At 42.5% G+C, this 24,043-nt stretch overlaps 1 protein-coding gene across 1 annotated transcript in view; it reads right to left on the reverse strand.

The window, feature by feature from the left end:
• Positions 1-24,043, reverse strand: part of PPIL2 (peptidylprolyl isomerase like 2) — a 42,344-nt gene that overhangs the window by 8,229 nt on the left and 10,072 nt on the right. The window contains exons 9-16 of the mRNA XM_015877527.2: positions 20,687-20,762; positions 19,320-19,480; positions 18,342-18,417; positions 17,051-17,157; positions 10,036-10,125; positions 9,310-9,343; positions 3,204-3,321; positions 1,092-1,148 (exon numbers count right to left, since the gene is read on the reverse strand). Of these exons, the coding sequence (XP_015733013.1) occupies positions 1,092-1,148; positions 3,204-3,321; positions 9,310-9,343; positions 10,036-10,125; positions 17,051-17,157; positions 18,342-18,417; positions 19,320-19,480; positions 20,687-20,762 (719 nt within the window). The remainder of the gene's footprint in view (positions 1-1,091; positions 1,149-3,203; positions 3,322-9,309; positions 9,344-10,035; positions 10,126-17,050; positions 17,158-18,341; positions 18,418-19,319; positions 19,481-20,686; positions 20,763-24,043) is intronic.

The raw sequence follows: 24,043 nt of genomic DNA on the forward strand, positions 1-24,043 counted from the left end.
GGCAGCACTCGTGTGACAAGATGCTCTCCATGTCCTCCCAACACTGAACAGTCCCTGTGCATGAGGATGGGCCGTGCCACCCCTACAGAACCTCACTGCCTGCAGCTGGCATGTTTGAGAAACACACTGAACAGCCAAACATCCAACTCCTAACAGCTGCTGCTGTGCAAACACTGTGCTTCAAACCAGTGGAGGTACAAACAAAAGGCAGCTCTCAAGGAAAGGAACGTGTCAGTGCTCCATCCCACATAGGAAAGACAAAAAGGTAAGTATGAAATTCCTGCTGCAAAGTTCCCACAAATTGCAAACAGGTCCAATTCTGCTCTCAGAAATTTGTATGTGACACCTATTAACATGAACCAAAGATGTACAGAAATGGTTGAGGTCACAGCTAAGTTCTGGGTATTTAGGTTTTATATTAACAGAAACAAGTAATCCTCAAGTCTACGTGAAAGTCACGACAGGCCAGTAAACAGCCAGTTGAGACGGTCCAACATAGCATTCATGGAAACAAAGACTTCTTATTTCATGGGTTCTTTCTATTCTTAACCCTACATATCATTCCTAGATATGCTTTCCAGATATTATTGTACTCTACAGTCTCAGATCAGATACAGTCACCAAATCCTGGAAACACCCAGGATCTAAAACAGCAAGTTCTACTAGAGATACCATCTCTTCAGTCTTTTGGCTTTGATGGTTTTCAAAACAACAAACAAAGGTAAAAACAGCTGAAGGAGTCTGATGACAGATTATTAGTCTACATACACAGATACACACACAGATGTTACACTAATGACCCCTGTCAGAAATAAAATAAGAGTGAAAGTGTTACATGAAGGTGATGATTTTTTCCCAACACCCAAGACAACTACCCACAGAAAGGAAATAAGGCAACATGCAGTGATGGAAAGAGGAAAAAAAAGCAGAGTCTGATGACTGGCACTGAACTGATGCTGGCCACTTAATCACAACCAAGGAACCAGATTGTGAGCAAGGATTTCACTACAGCTCAAGATTCTTCTCTCTAGGGTCTGGACACACTGGAAGATACTTCTGGTACTCCGCTTCTCACGGCATCTTCCACTTACCTTCCAAACACCGTATGCTTCTTGTCCAAATACGCGCAAGAGCGGAATGTGATAAAGCTGGAAAGAATAAAAACATAGGGGTTAGCATTACAGCTCATTGAGACTCAGCAATTGCCAGTTATGCTTCGAAACAGAAAGTGTGTGGAACAGCCCTCTGCAGAGAGAGAGGGATCTCGCTTTCTGGGAGTCCCACTGGTTAAACGTCCCTTAATTCCTCTGTTCTGTGGGTTTTGCCTTGGATTTGTGAGTTAGGATTTCTCACTCTTATACCTTACCAACATTCCCAAGCAGTACTCCAAACACACTGGTTTGCACAGCGTCCAAAAGCAATATGAGTATCTGCTTCCTTGGCCAGGCAGGCTTTGGAAAGTCCATGGCAGGACAGTGACACATTTCTTGTGCATGACTGGTAGTTTGTACCCAGCAAATTCAGTCATACAACACAACAATCTCCTTCCAGTGTAAACTTTCACCTTTCTGAACATCCAGTATTTGCAGTTTCTTTTCCATTGCATTGCCCTGTGATCCATTTCTCCTCTGGATAGAACAGATTTATACTTCAGGTACAAACATGGCACTTAGAAGTGTCAAAAGTGAGGAAAATCTGTGAAACTTGAGTTTTTAATTTATTGGATTTTTTAAGTGAGGGGAAGGGTACTTTTAAACTTAAACTCAGCTAACTGAAATACCAAATCCAAAACAATTCTTACTACTAAAACCTTTCTCTAAGGTTTGATGCTTCTTTAGAAGACTTGGTCAACAAGCATAGGAGACAGAGGTTTCTACTCCATGGTCTGCAGACCAGGATGGCCCATGCTGGCTGGACACGCAGTGCTGGCTCTCTCCAAGTCCATCTGTTACACCACATTAGAGACAGCTAAAAATACATAAACATTCCAAAAGTACTTTCCCATATAAGTCACTGCCTCAGGAAGTTACATGACTGCATATAGGAGGGGCTGTAATCTGCTAGACAATCTATTAAAACATAGCTTGCCCAAAGGAAAGCTTTGAGATGCTGTGCAATGCAAACTCCCACACAGGGTGTTTGTTACAACTTAGTTTTGTGCAAAGGTTCTTCGTCTCACTTTGTTCTCAGATATCCAATATGTAGACCATCCACTGGCCATGCTAGATGCAATACAGTAATAGGAAATGTAATTAAAATAATCTGAGCAGAAGTAAATATGCAGAGAAAGCTTTGTGAATGTCACTACAGTTAAAAATAAGGACAACTGAATTAACACCAGGTGCCAGAAGTCTCTAAACACTGCTTAGGAAGCTGTAAAAATATGGGCAGCTGGAGACGTGCAAGGACTTTGTATATATGGGAACTTCAGATCTCATATGCAAATTTTACGGAAACATACGATCACCTCTACAGCAGCAGATGATGAAAATCAATGCAGCACATCATTCCTGAACTGTCTCGCTTGCATCTTGACCCCCCGCCTCTCCTAGTAAATATTCTTTTAAAGCCTCTGCTCTTCCCTAATTTAGCACCTGAGTGCTGGCAGTAACATTCAAATCCAAAACAAGCTTCACAGCAACTGGACCTGTCACACACGCTCAGGCTTAAGCACGTGAGTAAATCTATTAAGGGCCTGGAGACAAGCACCTGTGTTTAGTTAAATTTAACCATGCTGTTGCATAGCTACCCAACCATACTTGTGAAGACCAACAGCAAGGCTCCCCTCCAGCACTTCCCAGCCCCAATACACAGAACTGCACACACACTTTTCTCTGAGGTTCCCAATAGAGGTACAACTTTCTTCTTAGAGTGTGGCTGAGACACAGCTGGCTTAAAGTGACACGGGACATCTTGCAAAGACTGCAGGCAAACCTCTGTGCTTCTGTCACAATCAAAGTACATTATCACAACCTTCAATATTTTTAAATCTCATTTGTTCTTTCTGCTTTACTTCATTCATGTTGTCCCTCACTTTAGCCCTCCCTGTTTGGTACACTGAACACCAAGTCCTTTTCTCTGACAGTATTTCACCTGACTGAACTTTAAGGAGCAGCTCATAAAATGTCATTTATTTTCTCCACAGCAGAAGGCACAATGTCCAGAAGGAAAATGTAAAATACAAAGTACAAGTGACAACTTACAACTGCGATTTGTTGGTGTTAGGCCCCGAATTGGCCATACTAAGGATACCACGTCCTGTATGGGACAAGTTGGGCTTGAATTCATCTTTAAATGGTTTTCCCCAATACGACTCTCCTCCTGAAAAAAAAGAAAAAATGATAGATGACATGTTTGTTTTCATTAGCCTCCCAGTACATCTTACATCAGACACCGGCAGTAAATTCCAAGTTCCTGGGGCTTCTGATTGCTGTGTTTGTAATATATTCCTACCTCATCCCTATGACTAGGCCAGTATCTGAGCACGCCCTTGAAATCAGATGTCTGTAACCAGCAATACAATTCTGTGCCTCCGCACCACTATCATCTGCAACAGATGAGACTGTTTATCAGCAGCATTACGTATCATGTGGCAAAGAACTGCCGAGGATTCATTTATTTGTACTGCTCATCCACCACAGTGTTTCTTTTTTGAGACATTCAGTCTTCAAGTGTGGTTGACTGAAAAAAGACAGGGAGCAAAGAATTACTGATTTAACTGCACTCTGGATACAGCAATTCTTCCAAAATTATAACATTAGGGAGATGGAATATGTTTACAGCATCAACTAAGAATAGGGACTACAAGCTCAAAAGCTTCTGGATAAACAATGAAAAAAAGATGATTTATATTCCTTCAAAATAAATAGATATCTCAGACTAGATACATGGATGATGTAAACCCTTAAATACAATTAAGTCTGTGGATGATAAAACTTTGTGCCAGCCACAGACCCAGCCCTCAAAACTGATTTCTGCATCTGTGGATAGAAAAGAGGGTCCGTGAGACTTCTCCAGGCTGTCATTTTTACATTATTTATGACAGACCTGCCATTTTCATTTGCACTTTCCTCCAGGATCGTTCTTAATAAGAAAAACGAAGGCTGAGATGAGTCACAATTTTACGGCCAAATCCATAATCTTGCTTGACAAACCATGAAAAATATATCACCTTAGGACAGGATTAAAAATAAAACAAACACAAGTACCCAGACAGGCATCAAAGACTGGTCCATGTGCAGAACCACTCAAGAGTCCTCTTGAGTCACTGAATCACTTACAGAGCAGAGGTCAGTAAAAGACCTGCAGCATGCAGTGGCTACTTGCACATGTAACACACAGAGGCTACTTGATGACACAGCTGCACGGACAAGCAGCAAATTAAGTGAGAGCATAAAACAAATTCCTACTGAAAACCACGTGTGGAAAATCACAAGTGTGCATCAAACGAGAGCAGAGTTCCAGATGATACCACCAGAACAATGACTCACAGGTGGGCAGCTGCAGGTGGAATTAACTAACCCAGCAATTCTGGAAGAAAATGACCCACTTAAAAACCCAATTAATCATGTTCAAAAGACCTATTAATAGAGTTGAGTGCTGCCCACTCTGCAGTTTTACAAGAGGAAGCAAAAGAGTACAAACCCTGCAGGACTTTCTGTAATCAGGAGGAGAAAAGGAGCCACTACTTCAATTCAGCTCAATTACATCAGCTTGATTCTGTACAACAACCCCCTCCCACACTGCCTGAAAGGTGCACGGTAAAGCTGCAGCACACCCTGCCGTCATGAAGATGGATCCCAGCACCAGCTCTTCTGGCCAAATCGCATTCAGCCTACTACAAAATGCCAACATTTTGCTTTGATAATGAATATCCCTGTGTGTTTCTATGGGAGGTCACTCGTGTACTGCCTATTACCTGCCTCACTCTGTAGTTGCACACAAACAAGCAGGGATTGGAATGCAGCAGGGCTGCACGTGCTGCCCAAAACCAACAGCACACCTGCACAGCATGCAGGCTCCACTGGCTGCACTGTGCTCTGTGCACTGCATTCCTCTCCCACTTTGCCTTGCTCAGCTCTGCCCGTCGCACTGCAGCCATCCAGACACAGCCTGCAGCCCTGCAGCCTTGGCCCCACTCCTCACCAGCACTGCAGCTCACACACCTCTGCCCCCAGACACACTCATGTTCCACACTCCCTTCCAGAAATAGGTAACATTGCTTCAAAGGATGTCCTGAAGGAACTCCTCATCATTTGCAAAGCAGATGCACTATCAGCCTTAACCCAGAGGAGTAGAAATTCTCAGATGATATGCAAACATAAGCAGATGCGATGGAGATGGCATGTAGCAGCAAGCGGCCGAAGCCCCGAGCCTGCTGCACCCTTCACAGGTTCAGCAGATGCTGAATGATGGCCTCATCAGGCTGCTGGAGGTGGTGGAATGGAGATGGGTGCAAGGCCTGGCAGCACGGCTGTCACGGTGAGGTGGGGATGCAGCGAAGGTGCTGAGACACCAATGGAATAGATGGAATTGGAATGATTTTACTTTATTCTTCAAACACAAGAACCAAACGTTTTCCCTTTAAATTAAAAATGGCCAATTAAAAATTGCTGTTTGTCAAACAATTCCTGACCTCTGGAATTGTTCCAAGCTTCCAGCATCTACATGAAGCAGCAGCCAGAAGACAGCGAGTTAAAAGGACTATGTTTTTAATTACTGAAACCCAGAATCACTTTCTCCATGAGAATTAAGCACAAATCCCTCATTAGCCTACTGGCACAGCAGCACAGTGCCTAATGCTCAGCCAGCACAGCCTGGAACAGGAATTATAGACCTTTGCATTTTCCATTATATAGAAGAGCTCAATGTAAGTTTGAGAAAACAGCTCACAGGCCACAAGCCGGCACTGATAAAGATGAGGCATTCTGAAGTACCAAACAGACTGCACTGTGTTTATTCTCAGCATGGCTGGGAGGCGTGGATGTGCCACCTCCACTGCGACCAACAGCAGAGCGGCTGCAAACAGAGCAGGAGGAGGTGGAACCGTGTGGTCATTCCCTGCACATGCCATAAGCAGAGCAGGCTCCTCCTTTATCCCCCAGATTTTCCTCTGAGGTTGCATAGATCACCAGTGACTATATATGGAAACCCTATGATGCAAAATCTGAACCCAAAGCCAACTTCCCAGGCCGCAAGCAGAGCCCATGGAAAACAAGAATCGTGTCTGGGTGTTCCATTCAGCGCTGCCTGGCACTCACCTGCCCCACACTTTGCCCCCAGATAAGATAATCTTCTGTCACAGTGGAATCGTGCCCCTGTGCACTTGAAATGTTATTGAGCTGCCATTACAGGAAGTGCTGTAAAATACTTTGGAGACTTCTGTGCCAAAATCAAAGAGGTTCACAAGGGAGCAGACAGGGCTTCACTCTGGACCAGGACTGGGAAGGTGACAGCTGAGCTGTGACTGTGCCCTGGAGCAAGGTTAGTTATCCAGCCTCATTTCCGCATACTGTGCTAATAGGAAAGGTGAATAGATATCACCTGCCAAATGCAGCAATCAAATATTAGTAAGTATAAAAGTCATATTTTCAGATTGTGTTTCAAACTAAAAATAGCTTCGGTAGTCTCTCCTTTCAAATGACTTTTTCAGTAATCATCTATTTCATTATTATTTTTGATGAACATGCAGAACTTGCATAACTTCTATGCAAAGAGCTGAGGGATGCACCTAAGGCTTCACAAACATAACGTTCCAAAAGCCAGGTGTGGGCTGGGAATCATCATTCATAGCAGCTGTGATTTTAAGTAAATCCTTCCTTTTTCTGGCATAAAAATTGCTAAGCAGTGGTAAGGAAGTGGGAGGGCTCTGATTCACAAAGATGATGGCTTACTTTCTGTAATGTTCTTGTCATTTGGAACAGCGAGGTACATAATAACATCTGACACTTCCATAGAGCTTTCCAAGAGAGATCCTTGAATCACTGTGCAGATACAAAAGCCTGAGTTTATCCAGCAATTGCCTCTCTCCTTTCAGACAAGGAGACACGGCACTTTTAACCCACATATCTGAGGGGCTGCAATCTAAATGGAGTGCACTGCTCCAGTTAAGAAGGACTCCTCTTGTCCTTTTGCTAAACTTCAGGCATGCCAGAACAGAGTTCTACAACTGGTGACATTTTAGCACCTTTCCCTGCCAGGAAATCACACTGCAGAACTGACCAAGACTGACCACAGTCTCTCTGCTACTGACAGTTCAGAGGAGGGGAAAAAAGGGCTTTGCTTTGCTCCGCACAAACCAAAATGCACTATGAGCCTCCTTTGTGCCTTCCTGGATTCAGCAATGGATAGAGGCAAACTCAACCCAATTCATTACGTCTTCCAACAGGACGTGAGCAGCTGAAAAATGCCTGTGCTGCTTTAAAAACAGAACGTCCTGGACACAATTCTCCCTTTTTCATACAAAGGGTTTGGGATATTAAACCTGTTTTTCCTACATGCAAATTTTCTTCTATTATTTGGAACACTGAAAATACGGAGCAGCTGTTCCATCTGCACTACTGTGAGCTAGACTGAGTTACTCACTGAGTTCAACCACTCTGTTGTTAAGAACAGCAGGAAAAGATACATCACAAATGTAAAATTCATTTTCAAATAATTAATCATTACAAAGAACAACCATGACTCAGCTTATTGCTCTGAATACTGCTTCCATGGATGGGTTTTTTTCTATTAAAGAAAGAAACTGCTGCAGCACAACACAATTTCTCCCAGTAGTCTTATGAAACTTAGGGTAGATGGCTGCAGAAAATTAGTCTGGTCCTCTAAATCAGTGTCAAACTTACAGGACAGTGTATCCAACTCCTTTGGCAATGGAGGTCTGCTGGATAAGCTAAATTACAATTCTATTCCTCACTCTTTCTAGCATGGTATCAACTTCCAGATGCCATCATCTACATTTCTACCCTCCTTCCATCCCAAAGTGAATACTGGCTAAATGAGGCACACACATCAGTACATGGAGCTAATGCTGGCTTGTAGACACCTCACAGTGCGTAAAGCATGCCAGGTAATGGGGAACAAAGCCTGACCGACCACCTATACTGCGAGCTGCCTAAGCTGCTTCATGTAAGCACTAAGCACACAGGCACAGGAGCTCAAGAGAAGTCGGGCAGCTTACCAGACTGCCTGTTTAGTACATTTTCTTGCCACTACTATTGATTAACAAGGTTATTTAAAGTACAGTTACGTTCAAAACATCAAAACCATTTAGTGACCATAGTGTCAACAAATGTGCAACACTGTCACATTTATTTGAGGGTAAACTGTTGTCTTTATTAGAACTTTAATAGCCTTGACAGTTGTTTGCAAGACACCTTGTCTACAGTATACTCATATTTAATTAAGAACGACAAGGACAAAAACAAGATGGAAAAGTCTAGAGGTCATTACACTCCTTTTTAAAAATAACTCACAGAGATGTTGTTTCTCCTATGGTCTTATTTGTTTTGTTTTTGTTTTTTTTCCTCTTTGGTCTTACACTTCCTGCTCCCCTTACTGGTAGGGCTGAGCCTTGACCTTCAGAACAGCCACCCTGCCAGCCTCCTGCCAACCGTTACTTGTGCTGCCATGCAGCACTTCTGCCATTTGCACATACAGTGACAAGAATGACACCAGCAACTTCACTTTCCCTTCACAGCACGAACTGAACTCCACCCTACAAAAGGGCAAAAGCTGCCTGTGTCAATCCATTACGTTTCTCCGGTCTCCTGACATCTCTTTAATTTCTCACTTTAGAAGATGTTCCTAATTACATCTTTTGGAATTTGAACTGAAACTTTCCCTCTAACAAAATCAAATCACAATTGTTTGACAGTCCACACAAATACAGCAACAAAGTTTGTTAACAGGCTTTTGCCATCGAGACTCAGAATATTTAATTCCCGTCTTAGAGCATGCAACTGCTGAGGATTATGTATTGGGCAGCTCACAATAATGTTATTTACAAAGTAAGCAGTGCTAAAGAATTACAAAGACATCCTTCTTTCGGATGGTCTGTGAGCACACACACAAGAATACAGTGCTTGTGTACACCAGTGACGTACGTATGGACTAGAATAAAAATGCACAGAACTCCACAAGGGCAGACAAGGAGCTGTGGAGGCTGGTGACGTCTAGAAGCAATTAGGTAAAATGTACAAGTGGATAACGAGTAAATGTGCAGCACTAACTAGAATGACTAGATGACACCAATTCAACAGCACAGTGCCAGAAGTGAAAACAGTTTACTTCACTCAAACACAGCCTCACCTGTTCCCGTTCCAGTTGGATCACCTCCCTGAATCTGCAGAATTAGAATAAAACCAATAGGTTACATATGTATCTGTGCAAAAAAACATTAAATACAAGCTATGAAAGTCAATTCTGCTTCACACTCTTCCTCCTGCACTAAGTAACATTGACAAATTAGCAACAAGGAAACCATTACTACTTATTTGGTGCTTCTTTTACCAGCTGGCTGTCACCTCCTGCATAACTTACCCAAGAGCAAAACGACAGTTTTATAAAATAATAGGTCTCCTGGGTAAATAAGGAAAATAAACAGACTCAGATGGGTTAATCAGATCATCCTTTCCACTACGTACTAGAGTGTTACCTGCTTTTTAACTGATGATATATTGCTTCTGGAACAGAAAAGGCTTTATATATTGCTACCAATCCAACACATGATGCAAAGGAAATAAATGAGGAGATATGGAACGTATCTGAATCCATATTTTATAGTATCCTTCTTCTTGCCTTGCCAAGACAAGACTCTCAAAGGCTTTGTCTGGATGCCAGTGATGTTCTCTGATAGTACTGGTCACAAACAGTTGTTAGTATGACAACTACAAATTTAGTAAGCTGGGACAATCCCAGTTCTGGAGGTATATTTTAATTTACTTCTAATGCAAAGAAGATACTAAAACTCAAGCTAAGGAAGTATTTTGAGAGTGCTGTATACTGCGTATTAAAAAGGATTTGGTCAATACTCACCACAAAATTCCGAATTGACCTGTGAAAAATTGTCCCATCATAATAGTTCTTTTTGCACAACTTGATAAAGTTTTCACAGGTTCGAGGTGTCTGAAAGACAAACACAAGTTTTAGCAAGGCTAAAATTGTTCTTTTTGAATTAGAAATGGGAATCAGCAGCTTTTAGCCCGGGGCATTTTACCTCATGAGAACTGAGTGCTCCTTAGAGAGAAAGACACAGTTAATAAGTTCTCTGGGGGGAATACAGCAACTTGTAATTAATTTTTTGAGAGAAATGAGATCAGGCGACAGACTAATTCCCGTACCGATCAGCATCAAATGGCTTCAAACATGCACAAAGCTGGTAACCCAAAACAGAGCTGATGTTTATTTTCAAGACACGATCTGTAAAACATACATTAAAAAGCACTAACCATGGTAACGTGTTTTTCAGGTAGTACCTGTGCTGACCCTTCTCTTTAAATTGCTTTCCAGTTCCATCTTTTTCCCAGAAATGGGCTTTTCAAATGCAACTACAGAAATCCTTCGTGTACATGCAATGCAACATCACCTCACTGCAAGCTTTTCTTTAAATAATTCCCAAATTGGTTCCCATGGTCACCACAGGCATCACACAGACACACTTCGCAGGTGAACAGTTCCTTAGCAACATCACCATTATCTTTCATGGTGCTCTTTCGTAGAGGCACAAGCAGAAAGTTTTGCACTCAATTAGCAATAAACCTCAGTTTCAGACATGCAGTTATCTACATATCAGGCTCAGAGTATCTAATTTATCCAAAGCAGTCAATGTTCTTGCCAAATCTCCCACTGCCAAGCACATCTCAGTAGCTCTTGGAAGCAGCATCCTGTCCAAAGGAGAAGAAAAGGGCTGGAGGTCTGTTGGACTGTGCAGAACAAAGTTGCAGTCTGCATTGACCACACAAACATAACCAGACCGAAGCCTTTGTTTCAGCTACAAAGACTGATGCAAAATGTGTGTAAACAAACCCAACTTTGATACCTGAGTGTGAGATCTTGTGTTAAACGTCACACTCTCAGCCTTGGGGCAGCAGTGTGCCCACTTTTTCAGAAGCTCCTCCCCCCACTGCTGCAGGCAGAAGGATGGCACTCAGAAATGCACAAAGGACAGAGCTGGGAAACCCAGCTTTCCTCTTGTCCTGACGGGAGAACAAAAGCCAATCTGCCTCGGCACCACGTCCTTCGAATCAGAGCCACTTCTACGCTCTCCAAGTGACAAACACTAAGGAAAAGAATATTTATACTGAAACGATTCTCACTTTGCAGCTCTCCTCTCTCATCACCTAAAATGGGTCACTCCATTTGTAAAAGTCAGCTTAACTCACTATTGGTATTGGACAGCTGAGAGCCAACCAGAAGACTGAAGACCTGCTACATCCCTGTTGCCAAGGTACACGAGATGGGAAAAGAGCTACTGAGCTGTTGCTATGGCTGCGAGGAAGGAGGCTTTACTATGTGAAGAGCTAATCATTTCAAAGCGCTCCATCCCTCGAGGATCTGCATGAACCTTGGAGGAGACATCTCACACTAAGCATTCCAAGCTGTCATTTGCACATCTGCATAATCTCCCTGCATTAATGCCATTTCCCTTTTCTTTCTTTTTGTCTCACTGAATTGGATGAACTGTTGTAGTTGCACTGAAATACAGAGCTTTTTCCATTAATCCAATGTGTCAAAGCAGAAATAATCTGAAATAATGAAAAGCCGATTCCTCACAAATTAAAATCTTATCACAGCAAAACCAGAATCCTGCTATTAAGAGGCACGAGCAAGCGACAAATTTTGAAGGCTTCAAACTAAGTGCCACGTCTTTTTTTAACACAGATCTCTGGCCATTTTTGCTTTGCTTTTGTCCATCCACATACTTAAAAACAAAACAATAACAAAAACTCCAGAGCACACAGACTGCTCTAATTGCTCATTCTAGAACAAGCGGCCTTAATGCATGAGCCATACAGAGCTGATTTGGTAAAGCTTACACTGGGCTTGCTCACCCCTTTCAATCCACAATCCTCATATCCTACTTGTCCCAGAGGAACAAACTTGCCCTAATAAAAGCTTGGCTTTGTTCAGCAGTTAGTCAAAAGCAGTATTACAATTGTAACAGCAGAGAACTTCCAGAAGTCACCATCTACTGACTTGACAGCAAACATTTACCTATTTTGCTACCTCAGAGCATCAAAGTTTTCCTAGAACAAGCAGCAGAACTATGGCATTCTCGTTACATTGAAACCTACTGTAACTTAACGAGCTGTTTAGCAAAGGTTATAGCAGATGGCTACACTTCACTTTTCAGAAGCACTTTTCAGTTCTGGCACTAACAATGCTACTGAAAACTTTTTCGGAATCTGATATGCTCAGCTCAGACAAGTTGCCAATAAGAAATGACAAGTTCCAGTTCCAGTTTTCACATTAATCAATCAGTTTAGCTGAACAGGGTATCTAATTCACTCCTCTAATTTGTCAGTGTTAACTGCTAGCTCTCCAGAGGCAGAGTCGTCATTCCTAGCTGCAGCTATTACTTTTCCTCTAACTTATTATAGAAGAAAACAACCCTTCCCACTTCCAATCCATAAGCCACAAGAGAGGAGGAGCTGACCAGACAAAGCAGAAGCGGGCTGGGTGCCAGCAAATAAGACACAGCATCACTAGGTACAGTTTCAATACAGACCCAATTTAAATTGCTCAGGTAACCTCCAGCAGCTGTAAAGTCTGGAGCATGGCAGGTTTCACAGCAGCTCCCTGGAATTTCTTCAGTCTGCAAATGGCACAGAAATTCTACCTTTTAAGAAAATACACCCTATAATCACTTCCATACTATACAGTGAAGCTCTGGTAGCTGTCAGCCTCTCAGGGTCACCCTGCTCCCATCACAGCCAAGGTACAAACAAGAAACATGTCAGAAAGAGATGAAGAGCAGCAGCTGTGTAACTCCAAACTGCCTCATCCTCAGGTTTGGGTCACCAGGCAGCAGAGGCAGCTGGTATGGGATTCCTGCACCATCAAACGTCCAAAAGCAGAACAGAATCCAAGAGTGATCAGTTCTCTCTACCAGATCCAACTTGCCAAGGGTGCTACAGGGATAGATAGGTCCAGATGTGAAAAATGTATTCCCAGTTACCCAAAGGATACCAGGGAACTGGGCAAAAATAGCCAAGGGCAGCAAGGTCCACAGTGCAGGGATAGGAATGCTGTTAGCTGGCTGAGCACCTCCTCACTCCCAGTTCTGCTACTGGAGAGGATGGTTTGAATGATTTGCTTTTGGCTTCTGTTAACCAGAACTTTCAAAGCCAAAACCTGCAGCTCTTTCTATGATTACGTATTTTGATGAAAATATGCCAAGCTATTTACAACCACTGTACTACACCCCTACAACGATGTTACTGAAAGAACAAGTAAACTGGTAAAACATCAGCCATGTATTTGCCGTACACTTGGCAGAAAATGAGGAGAACAGATGTTTAATTTGGAAAGAAAATGAGACATTCAGGAAGGCTGGAGGACCTCATCATGCAAGGAGGTCAATGGATTTTTTAAGCAACTCACTTCTTTCCCATTGGAAACGGATAAGAAGTTCGTAAGTTTCTGATCTTTGGAACAGTCTCTCACACAACAGGAAAGATGATTTCAAAGAATGGGGGCTAGATTACACATTTATAGATCACAGGCATATGTAATAGTTCAGAGGGCCTCGAAAGATTAAAACACTGTCTGTAGAACAATGGCTTCTTCAGATAGTTATGCCAAGATGTCATCATTAAGTAGAGTTTGTCAGGTCCTAAAAACCTCAAGAAGCATTCGTGGAGTGCTGGACAGAGCTTCAAAATCCATCTCGCATTCTTCTTTTTAACACCAACCTGCCCTTAAACCTTAATGTATTACATCAAAGAGACACACGGGAATTAACTAAACCTGGCATGGCAGTTACAGATTACTATTCAATTACTACAGTGAGCACGTGTTTAAGATCACTGCTCTCTAGTGACAACTTGCACAAAAGAGAGAAGGCAGACACAGCACACACCAACCACCTGCCCATCATTCTGACAGGACCTTCTGGGGTGCTTTAAAAAAATCTACATATATTTCAATGGAACAAGGAAAATAAAAAAGTACAAGCCTCAAAGCAGCTGCAGGCAAAGACAGGTATCTGTATTCCCTTTTGCAGGTAGAGACCAGGCATCCAATATGGTCTGCTCTTGTGAAGGACTGCTGGTCTGAGCAGGCAGACTGTCCCTGCTGCTGCACGAGTGCAGTCAGGCGCCCATGACTGCCAATTGTCCAGGAATTCAAGACTGTGCCCATATTTATTGCTCACTGTAAAGTGACAAATGGGATTCCACTGCTTAAAAAAAATCCATACCCAAACTACCGAAATGATGCAGCCATATCATATGGTGTATCGGTGGCAAAGGAATCAGGGTTTTCCAGCTCCTAGCTTTGCAGTCTGTCTGTCACACCACACTGCTTTTCTGCCTTCACTTCCAAGTCAATCTGACGTTTCCTCAGGGTAAAGCCCCCACCTTGCTTTGTGGTTCTCTATTTTTGCAAAAAGACTTCACCTCAAAATGTATATTTACATCTTGCCCACAAGACTATTTCAAAAAGCAATTTGAATGTTCTAAGTTCTACCTCTAGACACAGGTACTCATTTATCATACTTATATAGCAACTTAAGACTCCAGCTTCCTAAAGCATTTCACAATCACATGCTTGCAGTACCCTGCAATTTCAGGCACTGCTAGTGTGCCTTCCGTAATAATCCGAGCACAGAGTATCACTCAGCAGTTACAAACAGGAACCTGTGGTCAGGTCAAGGGAGCAACCAGTCAGATAATGCCCAGTTCTTTAAAAAAGAAGCTGAGTAGCACTGTAGTACGGCTCACAAATCATATGTTTGCTCCTGCAGTTGCGCTGCTTAAAAGAGAGAGCAGACAAATGAATTCCCCAAATTATATACATTTTGGCTGAATTCAAACAGCACTGACAGCCTAATGCCGTTATCAGCTCCCCCATTCACTCAGGCAGCACACAACCGTGTGTTGAACCCAGGGGCCCCAAATCTGCTGGTGTTACCAGTGGGTATCAATACAGTTGCTTTGGGCTGAGAATTGTTTCTCACCCCATTTCTTTCTGAAAAGCTGTTACTACCCACACCAGCTACACTGAAAGATCATGAAGGCTGAGAAGTCAACCACCAAAAAGCCCGTGCAACACTAATTTGGGCAGGCAATACGATAGGCTCCAACTCCCCCAGATTGCATTCAAGGGACTCACAGAGTGCCTTGCCCACATTCTACATGTCTGCAGAGAAACAAAACCCTGCAGACAAACTGTTTCACTATACAGTTCTAAATACATCCCAGAACTGATTCAGCTCATATACTGCAAGATCCAGGAGAAAGGATTAACACAAACATCATGTGATGAAATACTATTACTGTGCATATTCCCCAGCACAGTGAACAGAGTATTTGAAGGTCTTAATTTGGCATTTCCCCATTTTCTGTGTCTGCCTTTGCAATCTCAATAGATCCACTGTAGCTGATCCACATACGTGTGTGCAACCTCTTTACGTATTATGTGTTTGTAAGATGTTTGCTCAATCCTGCACTGAGCTACTTTATGTGCTCAGTGTGCTTCAGGAAAACAGAAGTTAAAGGCAAAACCTCCCTATACAGTAAAGGGAGAAAAACAAGCATCTCCAAAAAGAACTGATTTAATAGACCTCAGACAACGACCTAAAGTGAACACTGTGACACCTCCCCAAACAGTCAGTTCTTCCACCTATTCTAAATATATGCATCTTCTTCCTCAATTAAGCCAAAGGTCTGCTTAATTCATACAGATATGTTTGACAGAGAGAAGCAAAAGAAACAGATGGCCAGTGCTCGTGCAGGTCTGGTAGTGCAAAACGGTACACAGTGTGCACATAATGAAGCAGCGTGAAAGGGAGATGAACAGGGATTCATCCAGAACAAAAGGAAACACAGTGGATATTATACAGGAAGTTTATAATGGGCAATTGAACCTGAGTCGTCAGGACTGCGTGACACTGATCCCACGTGTGGCCAAAGAAACCATGCCGACAAGAATAGCTGCAGTCGGTCTGCATTAGGCAGGAGCCAGTTTCAGAACATATGGCAAAACAAATGATTCAATGCAATCTGCTCATTCTGCTGCTTCCCCCAAATATTGCTGTAGTAACATCCTCTGCTTTTTGCCTTACTACATAATGTTACTATTTCAGAGCATGGGAAACACCTGCATGGATGACAGAGACCTACAGAATTACCAGCACCATAAGCTGTTGAGGATGCCTGTCCACCTGTTTAGGCTTGTTCTGGAAAGGCCACGATTTAGAAATGACTCTAATGGTTCCTGGAGAACTTAACCAGGTGTATTCAGATCGCTCTGTTTCATCGAGGTTTTGTCCTGGTTCTTCCAGTGACCTGCTGAGCAACCTTGTCTCCCTTCTTTGTGCTTCTTTCTTCTTTTTTATCTCTGCCTTTCTCATCCAGTCACTGTTTGGGTCACAATGATCCCAACCCTTCGAAGCTCTAAACACACAGCTTGACATATCAGAAGTTGCCCCACTAAAATGCGTGACACGCTGCTCAACAGTACATTGATACACACAGCAGTATAATATATCAAATTATACAAATATCACAGTAGATCCTCCAGTCCGTACCCATAATAAATGCAGCACAGCTATTACATGCAATTAATGTGTTTTAATACCTCGCTTGACATTGAAAAAAAACCAACCAAACAAAAAAACAAACCACCTCTGTGAGTCTCCTAAAATATTTTGCTTGAAAGACGAAACTCCATGCAGAAGGCACACCAAAATCACCAAGAGCTCATTACTCACCTGTGTCTATTACAACTACACATTGCTCCCCATCTCTGGACATTTCCCTTGCCAGCTCCTCCTGTATTTGTTACCTAGAGATAAATTAGAAGTTGCAGCCTACAGGGCATACCGTACCATGTCACAGTGCAGCTCCAAGTTTAAGTCTCCTTTGTTAGTGTGAAGTCGTACATAGCCCTTCTTCTTCACATACTGGTATCTCACAACATCATCTTCAATAGCAGCTGTAACAAAACAAAAAGCAGTAATTAGGTCTCTAGAAGTTTATTCATTGATCAGCAAACAAATGACTAGATTCTGCTTTCTGGCTTATTCCTCTGGAGTGCACTAGGTCTTCAGGGGTGGCACTCGGCAATTTATCTCCGACAGCCTCACATTAATCTCTCTGTGCAAACCACTTTCCATTACAGAAAGCCACCAACTCCTTGAGAGCCAACAATACAATATATAAATTACATACATCTGCTTTTAAGTCACAGAAACATTTGATATCATATACTGTAATTTTCAAGTAACGTCTGCCAATCACAAACATTACTTTGAAACCAAATAATTTCTTGTCAAACTTGGAAGTTAAACAGGTTGTCATCGGCCAACCACAAACTGCTGACATATGGAGGATCTACCCAGTTCTGGAAACAAATGGAGCTAAATTACTGGAAACATTACTGGAAAGTCAAACCAAGGGATCAATCTGGAATACTTCCACTCCTGTTGTGTCAAAACATCCAATTAGTCAAACACTTCCAATGCTCAAAGATTCACGTGTAAACCACTGTAATTCAGGAACACGACCTGGTAACCATGTCATTTCAGTATGGCATTCCATCTTCGTTCAGTACTTTACATTGAAGAGCCCAAAGCCAGACATCTCTCCACACAGACAAGCTAACTGCTCAACTATTTAATCAGTGTTCACATTTAATTAGGCCTACAGATTTATATGGAGGCTAGAAAATGAAAGAAAATCTTTACATTACTGAAATGTACTTTCGCATAGATTACAACTTTGAAAAGTAGTAAATCAAAAGTTATCATTAAAAAACCTGCTGTTAATCTAACCAAACTAGGTTAGACCAAAAGGGTGGTAAAGATTTTGTATGCAATACCAGGAGAGATTACACTTCACAGCTAACTTACATAAGCAGATACCCCATTTTGTGGGTCCCAGGCATAGAAAATACATGGAACTGAAATTAATGTTGTAAGTAACTGCCATTCAGAGATTAAGCTAACGCATAATAGCTCCATTATTTCCAGAATGAGATCACTGGAATGTACATACATTTCTGCATCGTCACTAACTGCTTATCAACGCATTCCTTATCCCTGTAAAAGTGTGTGTTCAAGGGAGCACACCTTAAAACTGCAAGGTAAGCAAACAGCTTGTAATACATAGTTCTGGTACCTGCTTCATGGGTAGTTTCAGGTACCATTGCAGTGGAGGTGAAGGAAGCACTTACTGCTCCAGTGGAATAATGGGCCTGTTTGCAGAAGAAGAAGCAAAAGAAAAATACATTAGATCTTAGAATCTATTTTAAATACCATATATGTACTAGATACTGCACAAGCAGTGTAAACACACAAGCGGCATTTACATCATACTTCTGAAGTCAGATTTCCTGCTCTAGCTCCTATAGAAAGGGACAGATATGTGATGCACTGGTATTTCTCCATCTGTTCCCCGTAACATTTCGCCTCTAGTGAAGGCTGCCCAGGCACTGAGCTGAAGTGGTTTACTCCTTCAACAACAATTCAACACATTATTACGCAAAGATTTTATTATCAGAATTTATTCCTCACAAAAGGCCATATGCTGCATTACTACTCTTTCTTGTGCAAACATAATCAAAGCATGAAAACACAGACATCCCAGAATGATTGAAGGAAAGAAAAATACTCTGCCAGGCTGGAGGAAATCTACATGCAGACGAATGTTTCTTTGGATAACCATGAACACACAGTAGAAAAAATGGGGAAGCAACTGAAGTTGATTTATGTATTTGCCCACACCAGAAATGATTCACCTGTACTGCCCTTAAGGTGTGTTCCCTCTGCCAGTAACTGCAGGAAGCAATGACAAACAAATTCAAAGCAGGAGATTGCAACCTGGGAGAAAACATTCTCCCAGCACATACATAATGACCATACAAGACAGAATCCTCCTTCTTGCTCTGTTTCTAAAGAGTTTGGGTTCATTTGTAATGATTCAACAAAGACACTCACTGACACACACGACGCATTGCAATGGAATCCCAGTATGAGTTTCATGTTCGCAACTATGATCAACTTCCATGTAACTGAGAACACAAGGGATGGTGTCTGTCCTGCAATATTCTCTCTTCAAGAAGTATATTGGTGCCAAGTACAAATTGCGTCAACTTACGGCATTCAGCTTATCCACTTTCTTCTTCTCAGGAGCCTTCATAGTGGCTGCTAGAATCTCATCACCCTTGAATTCCTTATAAAGCTCCAGTAAAGTCTCTCGGGTCTCTGTATTTGTATTTTTCAAGTAATAAGATGGATCCAATTTTGCTTTTTCTTCATCTAGATAAGACAAAGTTAAATCATTCCAAATTAAAAGAAAAACACTCCTTGTTACACGAATGTCTTCCAGATCTCTCTACATTTTTAAAATAAAAAGTCCAGTAACTATATCTGCTCCTGCAGAAGCAACAAGTAGCAATGTGTAACACTAAAGACAAGGTAACCTGAAACACGACACAATGAATGCTGATATGATCGTGAAAACAGAAAATCAATTTCAATTGTTGCAGAAATCTCTTAGGAACCTCTAGGAATTATCCAAGTTCATGCAAGTCTAACCAAATTACTTCTATAGAACAATAAAGACAACAGCCTGTTGGGTACAACATCAAATCCTGTCCTTTGTCCCCTGAATGACCAGGTCTGCAATGCAGAAGTCCCAAGATCAGACCTTTACTGGGACACCAGGAGGAGGAAGTGGGGTTAGACCTGGAGAATTTCTTCGTTTTAAGCAAGTTTTATTCATCTTGGCATGTCTTCTATTCACTGAAAATTAAACATTCCATCCTTCAGATATTACCCTCTAAAAATAAGTGGGTAATAGAGAAAGAGATGCTTGAAGAGTCAGCCTTAAGGAGCTGAGCACAGCTAAGACTCAGAAAAACACACCATGCTCAGAATATGCAAACAGTATCAGAAACAATTCCAGTGGAAACCCCAGGGACACAGGAGAGACTTTATTCCTCCAGTTATGTAATATTAGCATTTAGCTATCAAAGAATAGAAATAAATAATTTGCAAAGTCCTTAGTTGTAAAACCCACAAAGAAGGACAAAAAAGGTACTTTATTTTGTACTGAAATAATTTTAGGGGTATATTAGAAAAATGTATCAGTCTTAGTTTGTAAGACGTCTGCTGCCATCCAGCCAGAAGGACAGACAGCACGCTGCCACAGCACTGACATGAGAGTGCCCAGCACACAGCAGGTGGGAGCGACCTGTGACAGGATGGAGCTTTGCTGCTCCTGGCTCTGCTGAGAGGATACTGGCAAATCATTTCTCCTCCTCTTTTCAGTTCTCCCTCCCCACATACTCTTAAAGGACAACCTTCTGTGTCGGCACAGCACTCACAGATACTCACAGACAGCTCATGATTTCTAAACAAACCACATCTTTGATACAAAATTTATTGACATTTTTGATGCAAAAGGGCCGGTTTCAAATTCAGGCTGCTGTTTTCTCAGCCTACCTTCAAGTTCAGCCTTACCTGGATCAACCACTTTTATGTTGTTCTTAACATGAAAAAAGTTGGAGACATTGAATTTATCCAGGTTTGTTGGATCCTGCAAATAACAATTAAGAAAAACACAATCAGAGAACTCCACGGGCACCCATTTCATGCAGCAGATCAGTTGGAAGGGCAGACACCTCTGCAACAAACTAACAGGAAGAGACGCTAAATACCATAATCTCCAGATCAGATCGATTGAAAAAAAATACACCATTTTTTAAATTAATCCAACCCAAAAGGCAACAGCCAGCCTGCTCAGTAGGCTCCCCGAGGAGCCTGGAATTCAGTCCCAAAAGTAGTAGAACACACATTTTGCTGACAGAAGTTGCTATCATACCTAAGCAGAGCCTACGTTATACAGGGCAATCCTTTCCTTTACCCCATGGTTTGGTACAACACCTAAGCAAATCACATCAGCTCTCTCCCCATCTGAGATTTACACATGTTCTGTGAACCTCTGTCAAGTGTTTCAGAAATACAAACAAACTCCAGAGCAAGTCTGTGCAGTCAGAACTGTACTGGTGAAATCTGTGCTTACAGAATGACATCAAATAGATACATGAAATACTCAGAAGGACAATGTGAAGCGGCCTTATGGAAACTGTTCAAAGGCCACTCAAGGAAAAAAGCAAAAATAGGCAGATCGTAACTGTGAGCCTTTATACCATCCCCAGGCAAGATGCAGCAGGACTCTGACCTTCTCTTAGAGAGAAGGACAAGGAATGCCCACAGGCCATCTGGGGTGCTTCATACTGTTACTAAGCAGTCCTTAACCTTCCTCTTACAGCCAATTTGGGGTTTTCTCCTCAAGCTCCTCTACGACAAAGAAAGGTCAAAGCGTCAGCACAAGACAGTCCAGGAATTTCTGGAAATCCCATCTTTCATAAGGTCATCTAAAATCTGTATGACTTCAATATACCACATTCAGAATGAAAATACTGCAACATGCTTCGCACAGGTCTGCAGCACTGACACAAACAGCATTATCCCAAATAAGTTTAACAGAACCTCTCAATCCTGACAATTCTATCTCTGCTAAATGTGATGGTTAACACAGACAGAGCTGGTAGCTCCATCCCTTGCTAAATGATCCAATCATGCCTTTCATTTATAAAATCAAGCTATGTCAGCCTGCACCCTACAATGCCCTCCTGGCTTTTGTTCCCTTTAGCAATCACAAAACCATTTTCCACTGTTGCTGCCCGCCCTGCGATACCAACTCTGACAGATTTTCATCTGAAATGGACAGACAAAAAAATACATATTTTATCTTTAAGATACTGCATTAGAAGCTGAGCATCCTTAAATGAACCTGGTGAGGAACAGGAAGTTAGGACTGTCCTTGGGTGCCCACGGCAGCACACAGCTGAGCTCAGGGACACGTCCTGGTGTGCTGCAGGTGATTTGGGCCAGGCAGCCTTTCCAGCTCCCTTTCCAGATCAAACAATTCTATGATTCCATGATTCTTTACCCATTTTTGTAACCTCTGACTCCCGCACTCACATATAGTTTTTATTTCGTGTCAGTAAAACCATGGTCACCCTCACACAGAGATAATTCCAGCCTTGAGCTCCGACAGTCAGTGAGATACGTGGAGAAAACCCAGACAAAGGGCTCAGCGTGCTTCCAGGAGACACAGCTCGCCTGCTCCCTCCCAGACATTCTTCACTTATCACAAACTGCAGCTTTTCCTGACAGGAATCACTGCCTTGCATATCAATGTGCCACCACGAGGGATGAGGTAAGGAAGACAGCTTATCCCTTCCAGGAAAGGAGGAAAATAATCTGCATATTAATATTAACGCAGACAAATGGATTTATAGCAATTCACGTTTCCGCCATTGGTGGCAAAGCTGAAGGGCGAGACTGAATCTGACCTCTCCTGAGGTACAGACAGGAAGGGGGAGAGGTCAGGAGACAGCAGGGAAGATGAAGCTGATAACTTCACTGCATTCTTCTAAATGAAGCTTCTAGATTTACTGCTTTGTGCATTGTTCAAAAGCAAGCAGCAGTGGATGGTAATTTTGGCTGCCTTAAGAAACCCAGCGCATTGTGCTCAGGGTAGCATGACTCAGATTAGCCCCAACTGTTCTGCAGCCACAATTCATTCCGATGTTCACCAGCTTAACTGGCCTAACTGCTCGCATTGAGCAGCTCCACCAAACTGTTTGTGCTCTGCCTCCCTGCACGGCACTACTGGGGCACTGACCCACAGGCAGCTCACTATGAGGGGTGCACCCACAGCCGGGACAGGCAGCACAGCCCCACACCACCAGGACAGTCCAGCTGGGCTGCCCCAAATAAAGGACCAGGAACTGAGTGCTGCCTATTGCTGCTGCTACCTGCACCGAGACCAGAGCTGAGCTGAACCGAGGTGAGATCAGCCTACTTACATCTCAGTGTGTTCAGAAATACATTGCTTGTCAAGAACTACATCTTGACCACGGCTGCTTGGGATGTACAGAAACACAAAGAGTAACAATACCCCACATGAAAGAGATACAGACCTGTACAGTTGAGAGAAAAAAATATCAGAAATGCTGACAATAAAGAGAGAACTTGAGGAAAAAATAACACCTGCACTGTAGGAAAATAGAAGGTCTGAGTGCAGTTTGTGGCAAGAGCACACCACAAAAGGCAAATAAAGCCTGGGGATAAAGAGCTGTCGTCTAAAATAAGCAGTAATGACAGAGTACAGGAAGGGGATCCAGCACCACGTGTTCCTCTGACACTGTCAGCAAGACACGAAACCAGAACAGGTGCCATCTTTTTCCTGAATAACTACATCAAAGTTTCTGTCAATGCCACGTCTGGTAATTAATCTCACACACCAGGACATGGTTATTATACTTCACGTCCTGCCCTGAGTGGCTGCACAACATTGCACGGGCTGATGGAAAGCTGCTGTGTGATGCCCCAGGACCTCTGCATTTCAGCAGGGAGCAAGGCTGCTTCTGTCCATGTCAGTGCAGGAAGCACTGTGGATGTGCTCACAATGAGAAGCGTGACACAGACATAGGATGGTGTCATTAACCGTTACCAAAACGCTGTTACTTTGGGTTTTTTTTAGTCCCAGATCCAAAATAATTTGTCATTTTAAACAAAGTAAAAAGCAGAAGGACACAAATAACTGTCACTAAAGATGAGAGTCCAGCTGAGGTGCTGCTCACCAAGCAAGGCAGCAGGAAGGGCTGTGATGGCTGTTTGAACAGCGGTTAGCACTGACAATGGAACAAAAAGATTTTTATGCAATTATCTCTGTCCTGAAAAGACCAATTTTTCTGTGTTTTAATTACACACATTGGGAGACAGAGGTCAGCCCTGAGGCCACAT

The sequence above is a fragment of the Coturnix japonica genome, chromosome 15 (assembly GCF_001577835.2).
Source record: "Coturnix japonica isolate 7356 chromosome 15, Coturnix japonica 2.1, whole genome shotgun sequence".
Lineage (NCBI taxonomy): Eukaryota > Metazoa > Chordata > Aves > Galliformes > Phasianidae > Coturnix > Coturnix japonica.